This window comes from Aquarana catesbeiana, linkage group LG04 (genome assembly GCF_042186555.1).
Source record: "Aquarana catesbeiana isolate 2022-GZ linkage group LG04, ASM4218655v1, whole genome shotgun sequence".
NCBI classification, from domain to species: domain Eukaryota; kingdom Metazoa; phylum Chordata; class Amphibia; order Anura; family Ranidae; genus Aquarana; species Aquarana catesbeiana.
Window position 1 is genome coordinate 366375846 of NC_133327.1, and position 20488 is coordinate 366396333.

The 20488-nt window shown below is 39.4% G+C and overlaps 1 protein-coding gene across 4 annotated transcripts in view; it reads right to left on the minus strand.

Moving 5' to 3' along the window:
* The window catches only part of SCML4 (Scm polycomb group protein like 4), a 200375-nt gene that overhangs the window by 102102 nt on the left and 77785 nt on the right, over positions 1-20488 (minus strand). For 3 of the 4 annotated variants that reach the window (XM_073627031.1, XM_073627030.1, XM_073627033.1), the window contains exons 2-3: positions 9759-9978; positions 1762-1973 (exon numbers count right to left, since the gene is read on the minus strand). In XM_073627031.1, coding sequence (XP_073483132.1) covers positions 1762-1959 — 198 coding nt within the window. In that variant the 5' untranslated portion in view covers positions 1960-1973; positions 9759-9978. The remainder of the gene's footprint in view (positions 1-1761; positions 1974-9758; positions 9979-20488) is intronic. The other variant, XM_073627032.1, reaches the window with a different exon arrangement.

Genomic DNA, 20488 nt, shown 5'->3' on the forward strand with positions numbered 1-20488 from the left:
TTTTTTATGAACACAGTTAGTATAATTAAGGCCAAATGATATGATTGAGGTCTCCTTGGCTCTCTAACATTGCTACATCACATGCAGTATTGACCTAGTATTGGATTGCCTTACAAACAGATATAATCACTCCCTGCAGAATAGCAGGGGAATCAATGACCATGTCATCAGTGTTTTTTCGTTCCCAGCTCAGGTGCTGCCAGCGCCCCTTCTCTAATGATCAGGATCAGTAAATAAATGCATTAAATCATTATGTCCCCTTTTGTCCACAACTCTCATCATACACGCGTTTGATGAAGACAAAAAGAGGAGAAACTATCACTCAATGCCTGTACTTTTTATTGCAAAGTACATGGAAGGGTGAAGGAAAACACTGACTACCTGCTACCCCTGAAAGGATGATTATTAAATAAAGCCATCACTGAAAGGCTTAAAGGGGAACTTCTGTACTTTTTTTTTTTTTTGCTAAGGTTTATAGGTTGCCAAACTGTGTTATGCATTGTTAATATGTATACAATCTCTGTTTTTGCATGTCAACATTTAATAAATGACAATGGATTCCCAAAGCACTGGGGTTAGAAAAAGAACTGGGACACCAGGGACAGCACTAGCTGCCTGTCATTTGTTTCACTTTGTCTGATATAAACTTCATACAGTGAAGTCCAATAAAGGATATATCACTCATCCACTTGTCTGTAAAATGAAGCTTGATCAACAGAGCTTCATAAAAAGCAAAGGGAGCCACAATCTTCAACTGGTCGCTCAAAGGGAGAACACAAAATATAAATATAAATTATTTCATATTTACCTGGCTAAAAAAATATATTTTTCACCCTTGACCATAATACATAAAAGACATATGTACAAAACCATTACACATTTCATTTAGAACATTCGTTAGTTCCAGTACACATGTTAAAGTGATTGTAAAGTCTCATATTTTTTCCTATAAAAATAACAAGCATGTTATACTTACCTGCTCTGTTGTAGTAGATTTGCACAGAGCAGCCCAGATCCTCCTCTACTCGGGTCTCTCTTGTGTAATCTTGGCCCCTCCCTCCTGTTATGTGCCCCCACAGCAAGCAGCTTGCTATGGTGGCACCCAATCTGACTCACAGCTCCCTGTGTCCGTTCAGACATGGAGCCCCGACCCGGCCTGCCCCCTCTCTCTCCTGATTGGCTAGCTGACTTTGACAGCAGTGGGAGCCAATGGCGCCGCTGCTGTGTCTCAGCCAATCAGGAGAGAGAATCTCGGATGGCTGAGACACACGTGGACATTGCAGGGACCTCACGTAAGTTTTAGGGGGACTGAGGGATGTTGCTGCACACAGAAGGTTTTTATCTTAATGCATAGAATGCATTAAGATAAAAAACCTTCTGACTTTACAATCCCTTTAAAATATTTATTCTATGGTAGCACACAGGTTACATAAAAAGTGCCTGTTTTACTTTCTACTATCTATTGCAAGGATATTGTTTGCCTTGCTAGAAGTCCTGCTTGCCTGCCTCATAACAATGATGCCCTTGTATCACCAACCAAGCAAGGCTACTGTTTGCAGTTACAACACAGTGTTTTAGTACAAAACCCACTCAGACTGTTATCATTGCATTACACATACATTTTGTTTGAATAATGGTCAGCCTATAAAAGCATACCTGCTTGATCACTATACAACAGCTGCTTCAGATTTTATTCCTTTTCAGATATCGCAAAGTTAATCACTATAAAAAATGACATTTCATTTTAGAGATGGTTTGTACCTTAAAACCAGGTTTCCTTCCTCTCTTCTTTGGAATTTTAACAGGTGGGATGGATCCAGCTGAGCCAGAATAGATATTATGGACTGTCATTTTCAGAGGACTGGAGTGGAGTGGGGGCCTCCCTCGTTTTCTGCCAGGAATTCTAGGAGATTGCATCCCCAAACTTTGATCTTTCACAGCAATTAAAGAAATATTCATGCACCAAACAAGACCTAATAGGGAAAACAGAGAGAATCATATATCTCATTTTCAGCAAAATATACATTTATGTTTGTCTATTAAATTGACATTAAAAAAATCTGTCATGAAAAAAAAAAAACAACTGCAGTTAGTAACTGGCAAAATTTGCCCCTTCCTACCTTTTGTACATTCTTATCGTTGGTGTCAGTGTGAGGAACTCTGCCCCATCATTGGTTTTATTGGGCCCCATTGTTGGTGTCATTGGGAGGAATTGTGCCCCATCTTTGGTTTCATTGGGAAGAATTGTGCCCCATCGTTGGTGTCATTGGGAGGAATTCTGCCGCTTCATTGGTGTCAGTGGGGGGAGTTATGCCCCATTGTTGGTATCAGAGGATGAAAACAGTGAACTAAGGGCCAGGTAAAAGCAAGCAAAGGGTCACATTTTGCCCCTGGGCCGCAGTTTGGAGACCACTGGTATAGAATATATATTTTGGAAAGTAAATAATCATGGCTGTAACCCCTTTTCTCTTTAAAACAAAACAATGCATTGTAAAGATCAGAAAGCTTTATACTGCAGGGGACACTGTGTACTCAGCATTCTTTAAATTTATTTTTATTCCCAAAGGAAACATTGTGTGAAACTGAAATATGCATATGATGTCTATCCAATAATCTGTACACTGCTGGAATTTGGAGCCTTTTGTAGTTCAAAACAATCAATCTCTGGATTTGTTTTTGCTTAGCACTGTAGAAATAACTGTGTTCTATACATGCCTATGTATTTAACATAATTTAGGCAATTTAGGATTTTCTTTAATTTCAGTTCACTCAAAAGACATGTTATGCACATAAATGTTAATGGGCAAACATCTATTGTATATTTAGTCTTTTTTTGTATGTTTGCTTATATAGGTTTACTAATGAGATAATGGTAATTACTCGCAGATACATTTCAGAACTGTATGGCTAGTAGACACTGTGTAAAAGAGGAGAGCATGCAATCTTAGCACTTATAAGCAAAAAAGGTTTAAATCTGTGTGCTTTTAAATATACAGCTATATTTTTTGTAACTCACTGAAAGAAAGATGTTTACAACCACTTAATTTCCCTTTATATATCAGTATCCCATTAGGGTAAGCCGTGTGTATTTTGTGGCATGCTGGATTATTTTATCTATACATTCTTGGAATGTACATTTTAAAGAAATTCTAGGTAAAATCTTGCGATTAAAGTAGATCTAGTTCCAAGAATCGTTGTAGTAAGCAAGCACGGAACATCGATTTGTATTCTTCCTACATTAACATTCTTCTACCAGAACCTTCCCAGTCAGTCTACTTACAAGAGGTTTGGAGTGACATAGCAAACAAGGTCATTTGCCTCATCTTTGAATGTGGGATACACACTTATGAACATGGTCAGTAGATTATCTGGAAATATATGATGTAGGGCTCATTGCTTAAATATTACAACACATAGGGTGACACATAGGGTGGATTTTCTAAAACGGGAGCGTGCAAAAACTGGTGCAGCTCTGCATAGAAACCTTCAGCTTTCGGGAGTTCTGTCAAAGCCTAATTGGGAGGTACTACGGACATCAATTAGTAAACCGTGGCCATGTCCTAATATTGAAGACAACTGGTTTAACAGAGAAGACGGACTTTATAGGCACCATAATTATAAATTGTTTAAAAATCGATAAGCTTTATTCAACATAAACTTTAAAAAGACAATATTTAAAATAGATTTGTGTGATAAACAACATACAAAGTCGCTGGTATAATACCTAAGCCAAGATATCTGGGCCAACTGACTATCCCTCTTGGTAGACATGCACTTATTTGCCTCAAAATAAACAATTGTCGTGGAAGGCCACAGTCTGAGATGGGTAAGTTCAGCTCTAGATCCAGCTCAACATGTTTCACAACTGACGCACTTCTTCAGGAGCTCTAATAAAATACAAGCTGAACTTAGGAACTGATTGGCTACCATGGACAGCTGCACCAGATTTTGCACTCTACAGTTTTGGTAACTCAACCCCATAGGGTCTACAAGGTGCACTATATGGGATAAAAGAGAATAATTAATTTCATTAGTCAGCTTTCATTTGACTGCAGTGCACTAAGCTGCAAGTTTTTTTTCTGGTGGATTGCTATGAGTCTTGACATGCCATGTCAAGTCACTGAATCATGTCTGCAGTTTTTTTGCTGAAGGACCCACAATACAGCTTCTGTTGAATCATGAAATATCAATGAAACCATATGTATGACCTATAAAGCCAATTAAAGTACTTTGACTTGTAATCATTAAGGGTTCATGGTGTCATGATTTCTAAATATAACTGAGCCTTAAAAGCAGTTCTGAAACATTACATTATCTCAAATTATTGGAAAATCTATCTAAAAAAACAGACAAAACACTGAAGAGCACAGTGAAAAGAGAGATCAGTCATGAAAATGAGCCATATACTCTCAGCTATCTCGTGTGATCTTTAATAGGAACCATAAAGTAATCCAGAACATTTATACTAGAAGATCAATATTATTCACTATATATGCATACATATATACACACCCAATGGATCTTGGAGAAGATCAATATCTTTGAATACCATGTAATTTTTTTTTGCAAATAAGATAATCTTCTTTTACTGTTAAATAAAAATGGCTCTATAACATAAAAGACAATTCCAGGTAACTGAAATAATGTTTGTTCACTCCAATGAGATCATGCTTATCAATGTGTCACACTTATCATGATACCCACCAAAGGACAGTGCCATAGGCTGACCACAGTTACTCAAAAATATTTTAATTCAAACAATGTCTGTGCTATTTGACTAGTAAAACTCCCTATTAAATAAAGCCACACAAACATAAAGGGATCTGTTAAATTTGCTAGTCCCTGAACTGATTATGGACTGAATGTAGGTACGTGTTTCTTATTATTCATCCAAATCTGAATGATGATGTAACATATATCGAAAATGAATATGAAGAGGCCCAAAAACAAATTTTGTTTCCTAGGTGACAGAGGTGCTAACTTTACAAGATGTGTTATTCTAAGTTACTAGGTTGTCAAAAGATGCCAAAACTGAAATATTTAGGTTGAATATGTTGAGAGTTATGTAAAGATAAGTGAGATTCATTATTGCATCTTTAGAATAAATCTACAAATTTACACAGCTTGAGATGAGGCAGGGCAGATGTGGCTGCAAAAGTATTATATTTTAGAAATCGATGGCTAATGCCCTGTACACACGGTCGGATTTTCTGACGGAAAAAGTGCGATCGGAATGTGTTGTCGGAAATTCCGATCGTATGTGGGCTCCGTCTGACTTTTTCTGTCGGAATTTCCGACACACAAAGTTTAGCAGGCTATAAAATTTTCCGACAACAAAATCCGATCGGTTAAATTCCGATCGTGTGTACACAAATCCAACGCACAAAGTGCCACGCATGCTCAGAATAAATTAAGAGACGAAAGATATTGGCTACTGACACGTTTATAGTCCCAAAGTACGCGTTTTACGTCACCGCGTTCAGAACGATCTGATTTTACGACAACTTTGTGCGACCGTGTATATGCAAGACAAGTTTGAGCCAACATCCCGGAAAAAATCTGATGGATTTTGTTGTCGGAATGTCCGATCAATGTCCGACCGTGTGTACAGGGCATAAGTAGTTTTGAGCTTTTTACAAAGGTGCCTGATTGGTGAAGTCAGCTATCTAGGCAAATGTCTAGCATTCCTATTTGTAAATCTGGCCCTAAATGTAACCCTATCCTTACAGGATATCTAAACCTGAGAACAAAAACGGAATATATTGTAGCTTACCAGCCCTTAAGCCGGCCATTGAGGGATCGAAATTCGGTCAGTTCTTCAGGAAACAACTGAATTTCAATCCATCTATGGATAGGATGGTTGTACAACCAGCCTGTTGGGTTTTTTTTTTTTCTTTTGCTCGATCACTACCTCTGGCTATAGCCGGCAGCAGTGATCATTGTATTCTGATAGCAGGAGGTTTCCCTTCTATCAGAATACAATTATCACTGCAGGAGGGATTTCCCCATCAACACTAACTGTGATGATGGGGGAATCAAGCAATTTTCTGCATAAATTGCATAATGTATGACCAGACTTAAGGTGTGCACACACCAGAAGTATTAACACAAGCGATGTTAGTGTGATCTTCCCTGTTGTGTAATTTGCATTCTGACAAGGGAACTACCCCCTCCCCTGACAGAACACACTGATCAAAAGTGGCTGCCATTGGCTGCCAGCACTAATCGAATGCTGGTTTATCAGCATGCCCATTCGAACAGACAGCATGCTGATCGGATGCTGGTTTTTCAGCATGCCCTATAAAAGACAGCTGCACACATGGGCCGAAAGTCAGCTGGTTCTTGCTAAACTGACCAATTTTGGCTTATCTTCAGCCTGTGTGTACAAGGCTTTCAATGTGATGGTTGCATTGTTTTTATTTTTTTAGTACATTTTCTGAAAGTATATAAAAATACATGTCATCAATCTAGTGTCCTTGTAACTTCCTGTTTGAAGTTACTGACCTGAAAGCTAAAACAATGTTATCAGCTTTCCCTGGTGTGTTCTGTGAACTTCTAAACACCACATCCTATGTAATGGAGGTAAAGCCAGCCATAGATGGATTGAATCTCAGCCGGTTCAGCAGGGACCATCTGAGATTCGATCCATCTATGGGCAGGCTGGTTGCCTCGATCAGTACAACCAGTCTTTTGGATTTTTTGTATGCTTTAGTCGCAAACGATGATCAGTAATCAGTAAAACCTAGCCATAACTAATCCTGAATATTGCAGCTTATCAAGCAACATTTAAATAATTTTCTAACCCTTAAGGCTGAACTGCAGGTGGGTAAATGCCATGTGACTCAGTTTTAATTGTTTTTATTATTGTTATTATTATTATTGTTTATTAAGTATTATTAAAATCATTACATCTATTTTAATATTGAACTAGAAATATATGCAATTGTCTTGAATTAGCCTCCCATATTCTCAAATATAGCAGGACCCAGACTGAGAGAGAGTGGGGCAGCACTCTGAGGTAGTTAGGTAGTAATTTCTTTGCACTGTGCTTACAATCACAAAGTGAATATGCTTACAGAAATGGAGAGCAGAAGGATGACCTAACCACTACTCTGCTGCTCTTTTACTGTCCAGGCACTGGCTATAAGTGTGTTTTTAACCAAGCTGTAGAGCTAATAATGCACCTGCCTGGGCAGTCTGGAAGAGGCTGCTCAGATCAAAATATTAGCTGTAGAAAATGACAAATCGTCTGACAGGTAAAACATATTGCTAACATTAAGGCAGTGATATATGTATGCTTGTGTGTAATATGCATATGGTTTACTAAAGGTAAGTAGACTGCAAGTGCAGTTTCTCCAGAGCTTAGTAAACGAGATGAAGCTTCACTTTGCAAAGAATACCCAATCACATGCACGGAAAAAAAAAACAGCATTATTTTCCTTGCACATGATTGGATGATGGAAGTCAGCAGAAGTTCCTCTCATTTACTAAGCTGTGGAGCAAATGCACTTGTAAAGTGTACAATCTATTTGCTTTAGTAAATCCACCCTGGTGCGTGTGTTTGTGTGTAATGTGCAGATGGTGTGCATGTTTCTGTGTGATGTGCAGATTTTGTGTATGTTTGTGTGTACAGTGCAGAACTATATGCATGTTTGTGTATGTGGTACATATTACATATATGCTTGCGTGTATATAATGTGACAAGTCTGTAAATAAAAAACAGGGCTTAATATACAGTACATCAGATTCCCTTATTGTAAAACATGATGTAAAAAACTGTGCCAGTTACAATAAACCCATTAAAAGTACATGAACAAAAATTAATAAAACTCTTATATATGTTTCTTCCCACTTTTTACCAAATTAATACTCCCTTTTTTATGTGTCCTTTCATTAATAGCAGTGGCTCCCAAACTATGACCCCTGATTGCCATAGACTAGCCCCTGCAATAAAAAGGCCCTGCAAAACAGCCTTTCTGATTGCAAGTCAGACAGAGGGAGCTGCTGTATGCAGTAAAAGTGGATGCTGGGTGCTGGAAAGCCCAGCATTCTATCACCTGGCAATGTAACAGGCATCATCAGGCAGCGTGATCTTTTTCACAATGGTGCCTGTAGAGTCCCAGCCTTGACATAATTTAGAGGAAAGGCGTGGGTGACCAATCCACTGAATTGCACAGTACACACCAAACAGTCCCAATAAAGTACTCACCAACCCATCAGCATCCACAGGGTCAACCAGAACATTTTGCAGCAAAAGATGAAAAAATGGTAATGTTACATGTCCACACTAGCCTTTTTATCAAGCCAGTCAAGTACAAACACAGAATACTAACGCATGTTTAAATACTCCCATAATGAATCACAGACCACATCAATACAGATGAACCAATCAGACAGCATTATGTGGACCTGATGAGGAACTGCAACTATGATCAGTAAAAAAAAAAAAAAATACAGCCTACATTCAATCAAAACTAGAGCCTCCAAAAAGAAGAAGCAGATCTAAAGGTGAACCTTTTACAAAATATAAAAAGCACCCCATCTCACTGAGGTGTCCGTTTATGAAGCAGTGATCAGCGGTGATCCCGAGGATCACCGCTGATCACAGTCCATAAACAGTTTATGAAACAGTGATAATCGGGGGAGAACATGTTTGAACTTGTTCTCCCGACGATTATCTCTACACACAGAGAATCCTCATTGAATGACACAGTAAGGGCCAGTTTAGTCAAAATTCACACTCCCAGGTTCACCAGCTCAGAGGTGGTGAATCGGGGAGTGAAGAGGAAATCTGGGGGGATCTGAGGGGGAAGGAGGAAGATTTTTAACTTCCTTATGCCTCGTTCAGACCCCCCAACACTGTTAGCATGTCCCCCTGTCATATTTATGTGTATACATATATATACATATAATGTGTATATGTATATATATATAATGTGTGTGTATATACATGTATATATAATGTGTGTGTGTGTGTGTATACATATGTATATAATGTAGGGGGACTCATTATTTTATTAACATTAATCGTCCGTGTATTGAGCGGTGATAATTTATCACCGCTTAATAAACTGACATCTCTGTATTTCGGGTACTGTAATCTCGTAAAGTCTCACGAGATTCCAGTATCAGGGGTCGTTCTCCACTGTTGAAAGCATTTGTAGATCTCTTCACTCCTCCGAAGGTGAAGCGATCTACAAAGCTTCATAAACTGGCACACAGAGGAGAAAGATCTTCACTGTGAATGCCGGAGAACGAAGCAGTGAATAGATTTCACTGCTTCATAAACGGACACCTGAATCACATCATAACCATACTCATTTAACACAGCAGACTATATGGGTAGTGTAATAATTGTAAATACACAGGCTAAACTCTCTAGTGTCTATCATTGCTGAACAGTATCACATGACCCAAAGATTGAATTACACAAAGGGCACCCAGTATTGAACCAATGACCTCTCAGTCTGAATTTCTACCACTGCGCCAAATCAACTGTATCCCGGACCTCTACACAGTGAACCTGGTGGGGAGCTACATTAGCTTTACCACATCAGCTACACTTCCCAATGCCAATCAACTCTGACCCTATTAAGGAACAAGACAGTGTAGGGCCACCCCAACTTCTGCAACTAGAGGAAATGATAAAGAACTGAATTAGTTCAAACATATCCATAAACTCTATCCCCATTACTAATAAAGAAGTGTAGATTTCAACTGAGAATTAAACAAAATGATATGATATATTGAAGAATCACCGTAGTAATATAGAAGTCACTAAAAGGCGATATTTCAACACGATGCCGTTGATTATCCGACGGGCTATAGGTGCAGCAACTATTTCAGAATCAATCCTCTTATGGTGATTTGATGGGTCATGTGTGCCGAAGGAGACATAAGACAGTGCCACAAATGACTGGTGATGAAACCTCAAAAGATTTTTGGAATCGGCCACAGGTAAAGCTTCAATGGAGGGTTCTGCAAAAGAAAACAAGAAATGTTCAGGTGTGGTGACAGAAAGCAAAAGAAGGAATTTTAACCTCTACAATGGGAAGAAGCGATGACACCTCCACAACCGTCAGTTTCTCTAGTTATGAACATCTAGATATTGAATTACAGAGGATTTCAGACATACATCTTAATTTATAATTTTGCTATAATGCCAAAATAAGAAACAAAACAGAGGGCGGATGATTGTCCAAATCACAATGGCCTAAATTCAACATTTTTTTGTTTTTTTAACCCTCCAACTCATTCAGCGATTGAAAAGTTTTTATTGGAGGTGAGATATGGATGCATTCGAGAAAAAATTCTGACTAGGACAAATACAGGGATTTGAAAGGAATCTCACTGAGGAAAAACAACAAACCTTAACCCAAGAATGAGGGCCTAATTTGGAAATCTGCCATCAAGGGAGGGTTAATCTTGGACCGATTACTTTATACACAACACAGTTATTCTCTTCTGTTGGATACCTCTACATGCTAAAAGTTAGCTACTGATCGTTTTTTTTTTTTTTTTTTTTTTTTTTATTTAGAGGCAGATAATGCTGATGTTGAATGGTGACCTGGAGACAGGTATTATTGATGGGAAATTAGCAACATACTGACAACCAAAATCACAAATGAACTCTCTTTTGTATATTCTTCCTAAAGTTCTCCAGGGACATTCAATTGTGTCTGGTATGAACTCCATCTTTGCCCCTGTTGCAAAATATTTGGAGGCTTTCCTTAGAGCATACATTACGTTTCAAAGATCTTATAATTAGGACACAAGCATGTTTCATGAAAAGACTGATCTGCATTTGCTGTAATCATTTGAGCTCTATATTATTAGAAGTTATAACATGCTTTTTGATTATTCCTGTGTCACTGTATATCCATTCCTATGCCAACTATCAGCCACTTCTGTTTTTCCTCAAATCACTCTTCTGTTCTCTTCTCCTTGTATTTTAGAATACAAAAACACTCCTAGTGTAGCATTCCAAATTTTACTCAAATTTAAACCTAAAAAAACATCTTGCAAGGAATAATCTGTACCCTATGAAGTGGGTTGTGTCAAAGCATCTGCAGTATTACAGTCAAGAGGGTCCTGATTTTGAGTCTTCCCAGGGCCCCAACTTATCTAAAACTGACCCTGCATCTAGTGAAAAAAGCAAACAAGTAATATAGGAAAACAAAATGGAGGGTGAGGTGTACTGAGAAGGACACATAAAGGGAGATTGTGGTGGATAAAATAGCACAATATTCTCTTTAAAGGTGCTCATACAAATACAATGGTGCTACTGTATACTGCATTAACATCTTAAAATCCAATACGTTTTAATGGTTGGAAACGTTGCATTATTGTAGCTGCTGGAGCCCGATATTACACTTCACCATGTGTTTTTGTGCATGCAGTCAAATATAATTTTCGTTGTCTCTTCTTGCCCTGGCCACACAGAATCCCCATCACCACAAATACTGACAAGGCTGCAATGAGGTGCTATAAAAACAACCTTTGTTGCAGTACACTGTATCTGAATATCAAGTATGTATATGTGCTGCAACTGGCTTTCCTTCACAATAGTTATTTGCCTGAATAATACACAGGAAGGTTGATGATGCAGTTCGTATCAGCACATTGATATCATACAGTGATCTGGGTTGATTAACTAAAAGAGTAGAGAATCTTCACTTAAAAGTTGTATGAATATTCACCTCAATTATCCAATCATGTGAAAAGCCTCTGTGAATGATTGGGTATTTAAAGTGAACAGGAATTTGCATTTCATGTGATTGCGCATAACTGAAATAAATATTCACAAAACTTTTTGAGGAAACATTCTCTCCTTTAAAAAAATCAGCCTCACTGTGTCTATTGCTTCTGTAATGATATGTATGATATGATGTGTACCACCTGGACTGCCTATCACTTTAGTTACTTACTCAACATTGCTACAGCACATTAACCACTTGAGTACCAGCCACTATATACCCCTTTTCAATGTTCATTGCTTTCATAGTTTGACTGATAATTACTCATTCATAAAATAGCATACCCAAATTAATTTTCTTTTCTCTTTTTTGAGTTTTTTCATTTGGTGGTATTTATTGAACACTTCAAAACCAAAAATGTTGACAAAAAAATCTCCCTGCTTTTATAATATAAAAGTTATACAGTTATATTATGTTAAAAAATTTAGCAAATAAAATGCCAGCACAGTACAGACAGGAGAGAAGGGGAATGTGAAAAGGTTAAAAAAAAAAATCTCACACTCAAACCTACCCCCCCCCCCACCACCACCTTAAATCTGCTGCTACTTGTACTCTGGAAGTTCTGGAACTAATGAATGATCATCTATTCATTAGTTCCTCTTTCCTCTGTTATGAGAAGGGGTGGGTTCTCAGGTGTAAACAATTGTACTTTGATTCATCTTCACACCAACCGTAAAGTGTAGAGCCACTCAAATCAGCATGTTTGAGAACCTAATGGGCCTAATTAGAAACAGCAATCGGTCTCCTCATCCAGGCAGTCCCATCCCCCCACAGTTAGAAACACTCCCTAGGTAACACATTTAACCCCTTGATCGCCCCCTAGTGTTAACCCCTTCCCTGCCAGTACCCATTTATACAGTAATTAGTGGCTATTTTTAGCTCTCATCGCTGTAAAAAGGTCCATGGTCCCAAAAAAGGGTCAAAAGTGTGCGATCTGTCCCCCGCAATGTCGCAGTCCCACTAAAAATCACAGATCACCGCCATTACTAGTAACAAAAAAATGCCATAAATCTATTCTCTATTCTGTAGACGCTATATTGCGATTTTTTTTACCAAAAATATGTAGAAGAATATATATCGGCCTAAACTGAGGAAGAAATTCATTTTTTAATATTTTTTGGGGGAGATATTTATTATAGCAAAAAGTCTTTTCGTTTGTAGCGCAAAAAATAAAAACCGCAAAGGGGATCAAACACCACCAAAAGAAAGATCTATTTGTTTGGGTACAGTGTTGCATGACCGCGCAATTGTCAGTTAAAGTGACGCAGTGGCCTAGTCATTAAGGGGGCAAATCCTTCTGGTCCTTAAGTGGTTAATTGTGACGCAATTAAATATTATACGGCAAAAAACAAAATCCTATCAAGTGCTTTAACTCTTCAGGGATCTCCCCAGTGCAGTCTCCAGTATAATCTCACCAGAACTCTTACAGTCCAAGTTTATACTGTCCAATCTTATATTTCCTATTGCATTTAGAGTGGTATTCATCAGGACATACCCAGCCCTTGCTGAGATTGCGAACTGGTGCCGATACCACCATCCTTCCTGTCAAGCAATTCCACTAGTTTGAGAATCAAGCCTCACTTTCATTTCTGCAAAAGTGATGGCACTCTTCCTGTCCTCCTACCACTAAATAGGTGTGCAGCCTTTCTTCTCTCAGCACTCTCACAGTTCTTCCACACATAGACCTCAGACTAGGGTCACCTCCACACACCTTCCACCGTCACAACAGAGTTCTTACCACTCTGAAGCCACAGTCACACAACAATAACACTGTCATGACTGAGTCTGGGTGTTATTTTAAAACGACACTGGGGCAAACAGCCACTCTCTCTTTGCCGTTTTAAAGGGTATCCAAGAATCAAGTGGTTAAACTACATATAAAGGCAAAACTTTTTTTTTGTTTTTTTTTTGGACATTGGACAGTATAGAATGGTTAGGACTTCTGTGAGGGTTTTTTTTTTTTTTGCTGTCTGTGTCCCATTGGGGAAGTTTCCCCCTTATTTCTGGTCCTTTCTCTCCACAGAAAGGGAAACTCCCCTCTTAATTCATACATTCATACAAAAATATTTTCTACATTTGATGATTTGGTAAATGTTGTTCGAAAGTGATTTAAAATGTTGTTTACTTTTAACAATCAATTTTGAAATAAATTTAATTTCCCAAACAAAAATCACATACATTGTTAGAAACTTGTTCATTTCAGAAGAATTTTCCATCCTGCTCCTTTGAATTTTCTTGTCACTATGGTTTAGAAAATCAAACAAATGTTCCTAAAACAAAAATTTCAAACAAAATTCTACTAGTTTATGACCAGCTTTAGACAACTGTCACTAAATTAGATGTCTCCATTGAAAGATTTCTCTTTACCTCACGGTCCTGTGACAACACCAAAAGTATGGAGTTCATTGCTTTCTGTACCAGAAATAATGGTCACCAGGACAAAGAGAGAAGGTGATGGGTCATAGATAGGGGTTTCAACCCTTCCCTACTCTATCCTGTTCATATGACATCCTCCCGTGCTCCTGTGCTCGTGCTACCTGCGTGCCCCCCTGTGGCACGGTTCAGCAGTGATCTGTGATCGGTGTAAAGAGCCAATCATGGCTCTTTACGACATGATCAGCTGTGTCCAATCACAGCTGATCACAATGTAAACAGGATTTGCCGGTTATCAGCATTCCTCTCCTCACGCTGACAGCGTGTGAGAAGAGAGCCGATAACCAGCAAATCCACACAGTGTCCTGATTATCAGTGTAGCCCCAAAAGTGCCCACCAGTGCTAAATCAGTGCCCACAGTGCCGCCAATCAGTGTCCACCAGTGCTGCCAATCAGTGCCCATAAGGGAGGCCTATAAGTGCTGCCTATCAGTGCCACTTAACAGTGCCCATCAGTGCTGCCTATCAGTGCACATCAGTGCTGCCTATCAGTGCCGCATATCAGTGCAACCCCATCAGTGCCTCCTCATCAGTGCTGCCTCATCAGTGCCCATCAGTGCAGCCTATAAATGCCCATCAGTGCACATCGGTTGCCCCTATCAGTGCCCTTTAGTGCAGCATATCAGTTGCCATCAGTGCACTGAGTATCACTCATTTACAAAATTGTATGACAGAAACAAAGACAAACTTTTTTTTTTCAAAATGTCCGTTTTTTTTTTATTGTTTAGCAAAAAATAAAAACCCCAGTGGTGATTAAATACCACCAAAAGAATGCTCTATCTGTCGCAAATAAATGCTAAAACTTTAGTTTGGGTACAGTGTTGCATGACCGCGCAATTGTCATTCAAAATGTGACAGCGCTGAAAGCTGAAAATTGGCCTGGGCAGGAAGGGGGTGAAAGTTTTGGCTTTAAAAACACTTCATTTGCCAGCAAAGATCTAATTTGTGTTAATGTTTTAAAATCTTATGTTTTAAAATCTTATGGGCTATCTCTGTTGATAAGGCCACTAATAACTAATTTCAAGTTCGAAATGGAAAAGTATGATTATTCTTCGCACTATTCAGTTTCAGTACACCAGGGGAGTAGCAGTACCTTTCAGGCTCTATGGAAATGCCAAACATGTGCTGTTGTCCCTCTATGCATGAATTTTTCAATGGTAGTTGCCCTGCCTACTAGGAATTGATGGTGTCAGTTACATAAACAGCTCACAGTATCCTTATAGCCACTTTTTTCAGCAGGTACTTCAGTGGGTTGATCATTTTCCATGTTCATTCACGAACATCAGCCGACAGTGGGCTTCAGCCTGCTGTCTGCTGAAAACGGGTCACATGAGTGCAGATCCACAGGAAAAGTACAGCCAAAGGAGCTTTGGCTGTACTTCTTTTTTACCTTCCTCTGAATCCATAGTAGCTTTTAGCAGGGCTTTTTTTTCTTGGGAAATAGGTGCAGGAACTCCCCTTTTTAAGTCCCCCTTGTCTCCACCCCTACCCACCTCTGAGCACCATTCCTTGATTCCTCCCCCTATCCACCTCCCAATACCACCCCTATTAGAGAATACAGAACCAAGTATCATTTTACAAAGCTAAGTAATTTGTATGGAATTTGGTAATAAGCTGAAAAATATATTCCCTACAGCCAGTAACAATACACCCCCTTTCAAAATAGATCCACCCCAGCATTAGTGACAATAGGAACAATAGATCTCCTAGCAGCCAACAATAGACCACTCCCTCAACAGTTGATTCCTCCCAGCAGCAACTGAACCCCCCTACCCCAGCAACAATAGATTCCCCAGCAGCCGGCATCAATAGACCCTCCAGCAGCCAACAATAGACCACTCCCTCAACAGTAGATTCCTCCCAGCAGCAACTGGACCTCCCTACCCCAGCAACAATGAATCCCACAGCCAGCATCAATAGACCCTCCAGCAGCCAACAATAGACCATTCCCTCAACAGTACATTCCTCCCAGCAGCAACTGAACCCCCCTACCCCAGCAACAATAGATCCCCCAGCAGCCAGCATTAATAGACCCTCCAGAAGCCAACAATAAACCACTCCCTCAACAGTACATTCCTCCCAGCAGCAACTGAACCCACCTACCCCAGCAACAATAGACCCTCCAGCAGCCAGCATCAATAGACCCTCCAGCATCCAACAATGGACCACCCAATAGATCCACCCCAGCATTAGTAGACCCCTGCCAGGAACAATAGATCTCCTAGCAGCCAGCATCAATAGACCCTCCAGCAGCCAACAATAGACCACTCCCTCAACAGTACATTCCTCCCAGGAGCAACTGAACCCCCCTACCCCAGCAACAATAGATCCCCCAGCAGCCAGCATCAATAGACCCTCCAGCAGCCAACAATAGACCACTCCCTCAACAGTAAATTCCTCGAAGCAGCAACTGACCCCCCCTACTCCAGCAACAATAGATCCTCCAGCAGCCAGCATCAATAGACTCTCCAGCAGCTGCACTCCCCGCGTTTCCGCTGAAAAAAAGGCCTGGCTTTTAGTAGTCTATAGATACAAGAATTGGTTGGCGATAGGTCAAGTAAGATAAATGTGTCTTTTTTCAACCTCTTTCTTTCACTCCCAGCACATATTTCTCTACTGTTTGCTTGTGAGAGACTTGCTATCATATATTTATATCTATATTTTATTGAGGATTACTTATGCTGCACTTAATGCAAAATAATGAAGTCTGGAATTTTCAAAACAGTAAGCAGTACCTTTATTTAAAATTCTGTGAAAAAAGGTCTAATTGCCAAATAAGCATTAAATAGCAGAGTCTTCAATTGCATTAGCTAAAGTCATACTAGTTACAATAAATGAGAACCCAGCACATCATTTCCATTTCTAATAGTTTGGATAAATTACAGTTTTACTGGAAGTAAGAAATCTAGACCTTCTGTAGCAATAACTGGCAAATTGTAATTAAATCTTCCGAAATGTATTCATGGTGACAAGGAGGATAAGTACCCCTAGGCATTTCCTTTTTTTTAAGACTAGGGCTGGCATGATGACACTCTGCTTTTCTTTATTGTTACATATATATTATTATGTTGAAGACAGTATATTGCCTGCACAAATGAATTACCACAAACTTTTATTGTTTTCTTCACATTTCTTTAATTTACAATGTTCAGGACTGAACATTTCTTTGGTCATGCAAATATGAAATATTTATCTATTGCCAATCAGTAAGTGGAGCTCTAGGCTTTGTACATGTTAATTAGGTTAGTCTTAAATTGATACTAAACACACCCTGTTTAATTTACATTGCCCATTTTATTTCTGTATGTGGATGATGGCACTGTGATTAATCCAAGTACCTTTTTCCAAATCGATATACAGCTGTCACATGACACAGATCTTTCCCAGCCTGTCTGCAGGGAAACATAAGCAGGAGGAGCTTCTAGTCCTCTGCTGCTGGTCACATGTTCAAAAAAAATAAATTGTCATACAAATATATATTTGTAATCAAATATTTATTATATTTTGGCAATAACATGGTGTGGGCAGCTTTCTGCCAGTCACGGTCTGTGTCACACCCTTCCAGCCTGTGGGAGATGAAGCATCCAATAATCTACATATAATACCTTTCTACATTGTGTTTAGCTGATTAGTGAGCATGGAGGAGGAGGAAGTGAATGGGCTGTCATTTACCACTGTGCATACACTCACATGTGTAACTCTACACAGCGCCGGCCCAACCATGGGTCCCAGTGGGACCATTGGTCCCACGCGGCACTTTAAGAGGGGCGGCAGTCGGCCCGAGCATGCAGTGACAAGTTGTCAGGAGTACTGGCTGCCACTTAGTAGCTGTATCTGTCAGGTACAGGTTGGATCACAGCAGGGCCGATCCTGGTCAGCTGAGCGCTTCACTGGTTGCTTGAATCGCTTGTCGCCCAGCATCTAGCAACCAGTGACGTCAGAGGCCGCAGCTGCCCCAGCATTCAGAGCGCTCAGCCTCCACACCTAGTAAATTAGCTCCACCAACCTCTTCCATCTTCTTCAGCGTGGCTTAGAGCCTGAGGGAAGGGAGCACGTCTGAAGAGAGCTGCCTCTGCCTGTGCCTGTGAGCCGCCTGCCTCTGCCTGTAGGCTGCCTCTGCCTGTAAGTGTGAGCTGAGCAGCTGTCCACAGTCCACCTGCACAGCACCTGCCGTTGCCTGAGGTGTTGCAGCCTGTCGCTGTGTCCATGTTCTGGAGACTCGGAAGTCGGCCTGGACCCTTACCCTGTCCATTTTGCCACCAGTGAGTTCCCCATAGCAGCATTGTCTGCAGGAACCTGAATCAAAACTGTAAGTACAAACACATCTCAAGTTGAACCAGACATGAGAGCCTGAGAGGGACTTGCCTTGGCCAGCCCTGATTAACCACTTACAGACCAGAAGGATTTGCCCCCTTAATGACCAGGCAATTTTTTGCGATACGGCACTGCATCGCTTTAACTGACAATTGCGCGGTCATGCGATGTTGTACCCAAACAATATTCGTCCTTTTTTTCGCACAAATAGAGCTTTCATTTGGTGGTATTTGATCACCTCTGCGGGTCTTATTTTTTGCTCTATTAACAAAAAAAAGCGTCAATTTTGAAAAAAAAACAATATTTTTTACTTTTTGCTATAATAAATATACCAAAAAAACTAAAAAAAAAAAAAAAATGTCTTCATCAGTTTAGACCAATATGTATTCCTCTACATATTTTTGGTAAAAAAAAAATGCAATTAGAGTACATTGATTAGTTTGCGCAAAAGTTATAGCGTCTAAAAAATAGGGGATAGATTTATGGCATTTTTATTATTATTTTTTTAACTAGTAATGGCGGCGATCTGGGATTTTTAGCAGGACTGTGACATTGCGGTGGACAGATCAGACACTTTTGACACATTTTTGGGACCATTGACATTTGTACAGCGATCAGTGCTATAAAAATGCACTGATTACTGTGCAAATGTCACTGGCAGGGAAGGGGTTAACACTAGGGGGCGATCAAGGGGTTAAATGTGTTCCCTGGGAGGTGTTTCTAACTGTGGGGGGAGGGGTCTGACTGGAGGAGGAGAGAGATCGCTGTTCCTATATACCATAGTTTGTGAACACTATAACTTTAACGCAAACCAATATACACCTATGGGATTTTTTTTTTTTTTTTTTTTTTTTACCAAAGACATGTAAGCAGAATACATTTAGTAAAAAGTAGTAGAAGTAGAAAATTTCTTTTTTTCTCAAAATTTTCGGTCTTTTTTCGTTTATATTGCAAAAAATAAAGAACCCAGTGGCCATCAAATATCACAGAAAGAAAGCTCTATTTGTGTGAAAAAAAAAGATATAAATTTAATTTGGGTATAATATTGTATGCCCACACAATTGCCAGTTAATAAAGCGCAGTGCTGAATAGCAAAAAATGGCCTGGTCATGAAGGGGGTAAAGCCTTCTGGAGCTGAAGTGGTTAAATATGTGTTTGAAAAATGAATATTTTATATAGATGTAAAAAAGCTAAAACAGTAGTTTGAAAACAGCTGGCTGCTAGCTCTCTGGTGGAGCTATCACTGAGAACTCCCTTCCCCACTAATGTTTGAGAGCCAAAGTGGTTCATAATCATATGATTGGTGTATTAGTTATGCCATAGTGATGACATGCAAGCTGGGAGTTAATTTACAAAATAAACATTTGGCCTGCAGATGCCACTGCAACCTGAAGGAAGCACTGTGCTTCTGTTTAATATTGTAATTGTCAGATACAATAATAGTATTAGAAACATTTACATATATATAATTCTGAGGGAATAGTTATATTTGCAGCTTATCCCATCCAGCTACTAATGACCTCATAAAAAATCCTGTAGCAGCAATGACATACCAGCTGTCTAACTGAGAAGAAAGCTTGTTTGTTGCCAATGGACTCAGCTTTCTGGAAAGTATACACTATAGCATATGGCCAGTTAGCATACAGTATAACGTTTTCAGTTTAGTAAATATATTTCCTTCCCCATTACTTGTACAGTCATTTTAATTGCTACTGATGATTTATACATTTAGTACATGTGACAAGCATACCATTGTGTAAGTGGATTGCTGTCATTTTCTTGAAACCTAATAATCTGTCAATCTCTTTAGCAAATCATCAAGCAGATTTTATCTGGCAAATTACTAAAAAAGTATTTTAGTTTCACGTTACTTATAGCACGGCTCTAATAAATGTCTTTCTCTATACTTTGTGTTAGTTTTAGCGCTGATTTGCTGCTAGGACACATTGACAAATGATCTCCCTGGAGTCTTTAAGCAGGCTTGAT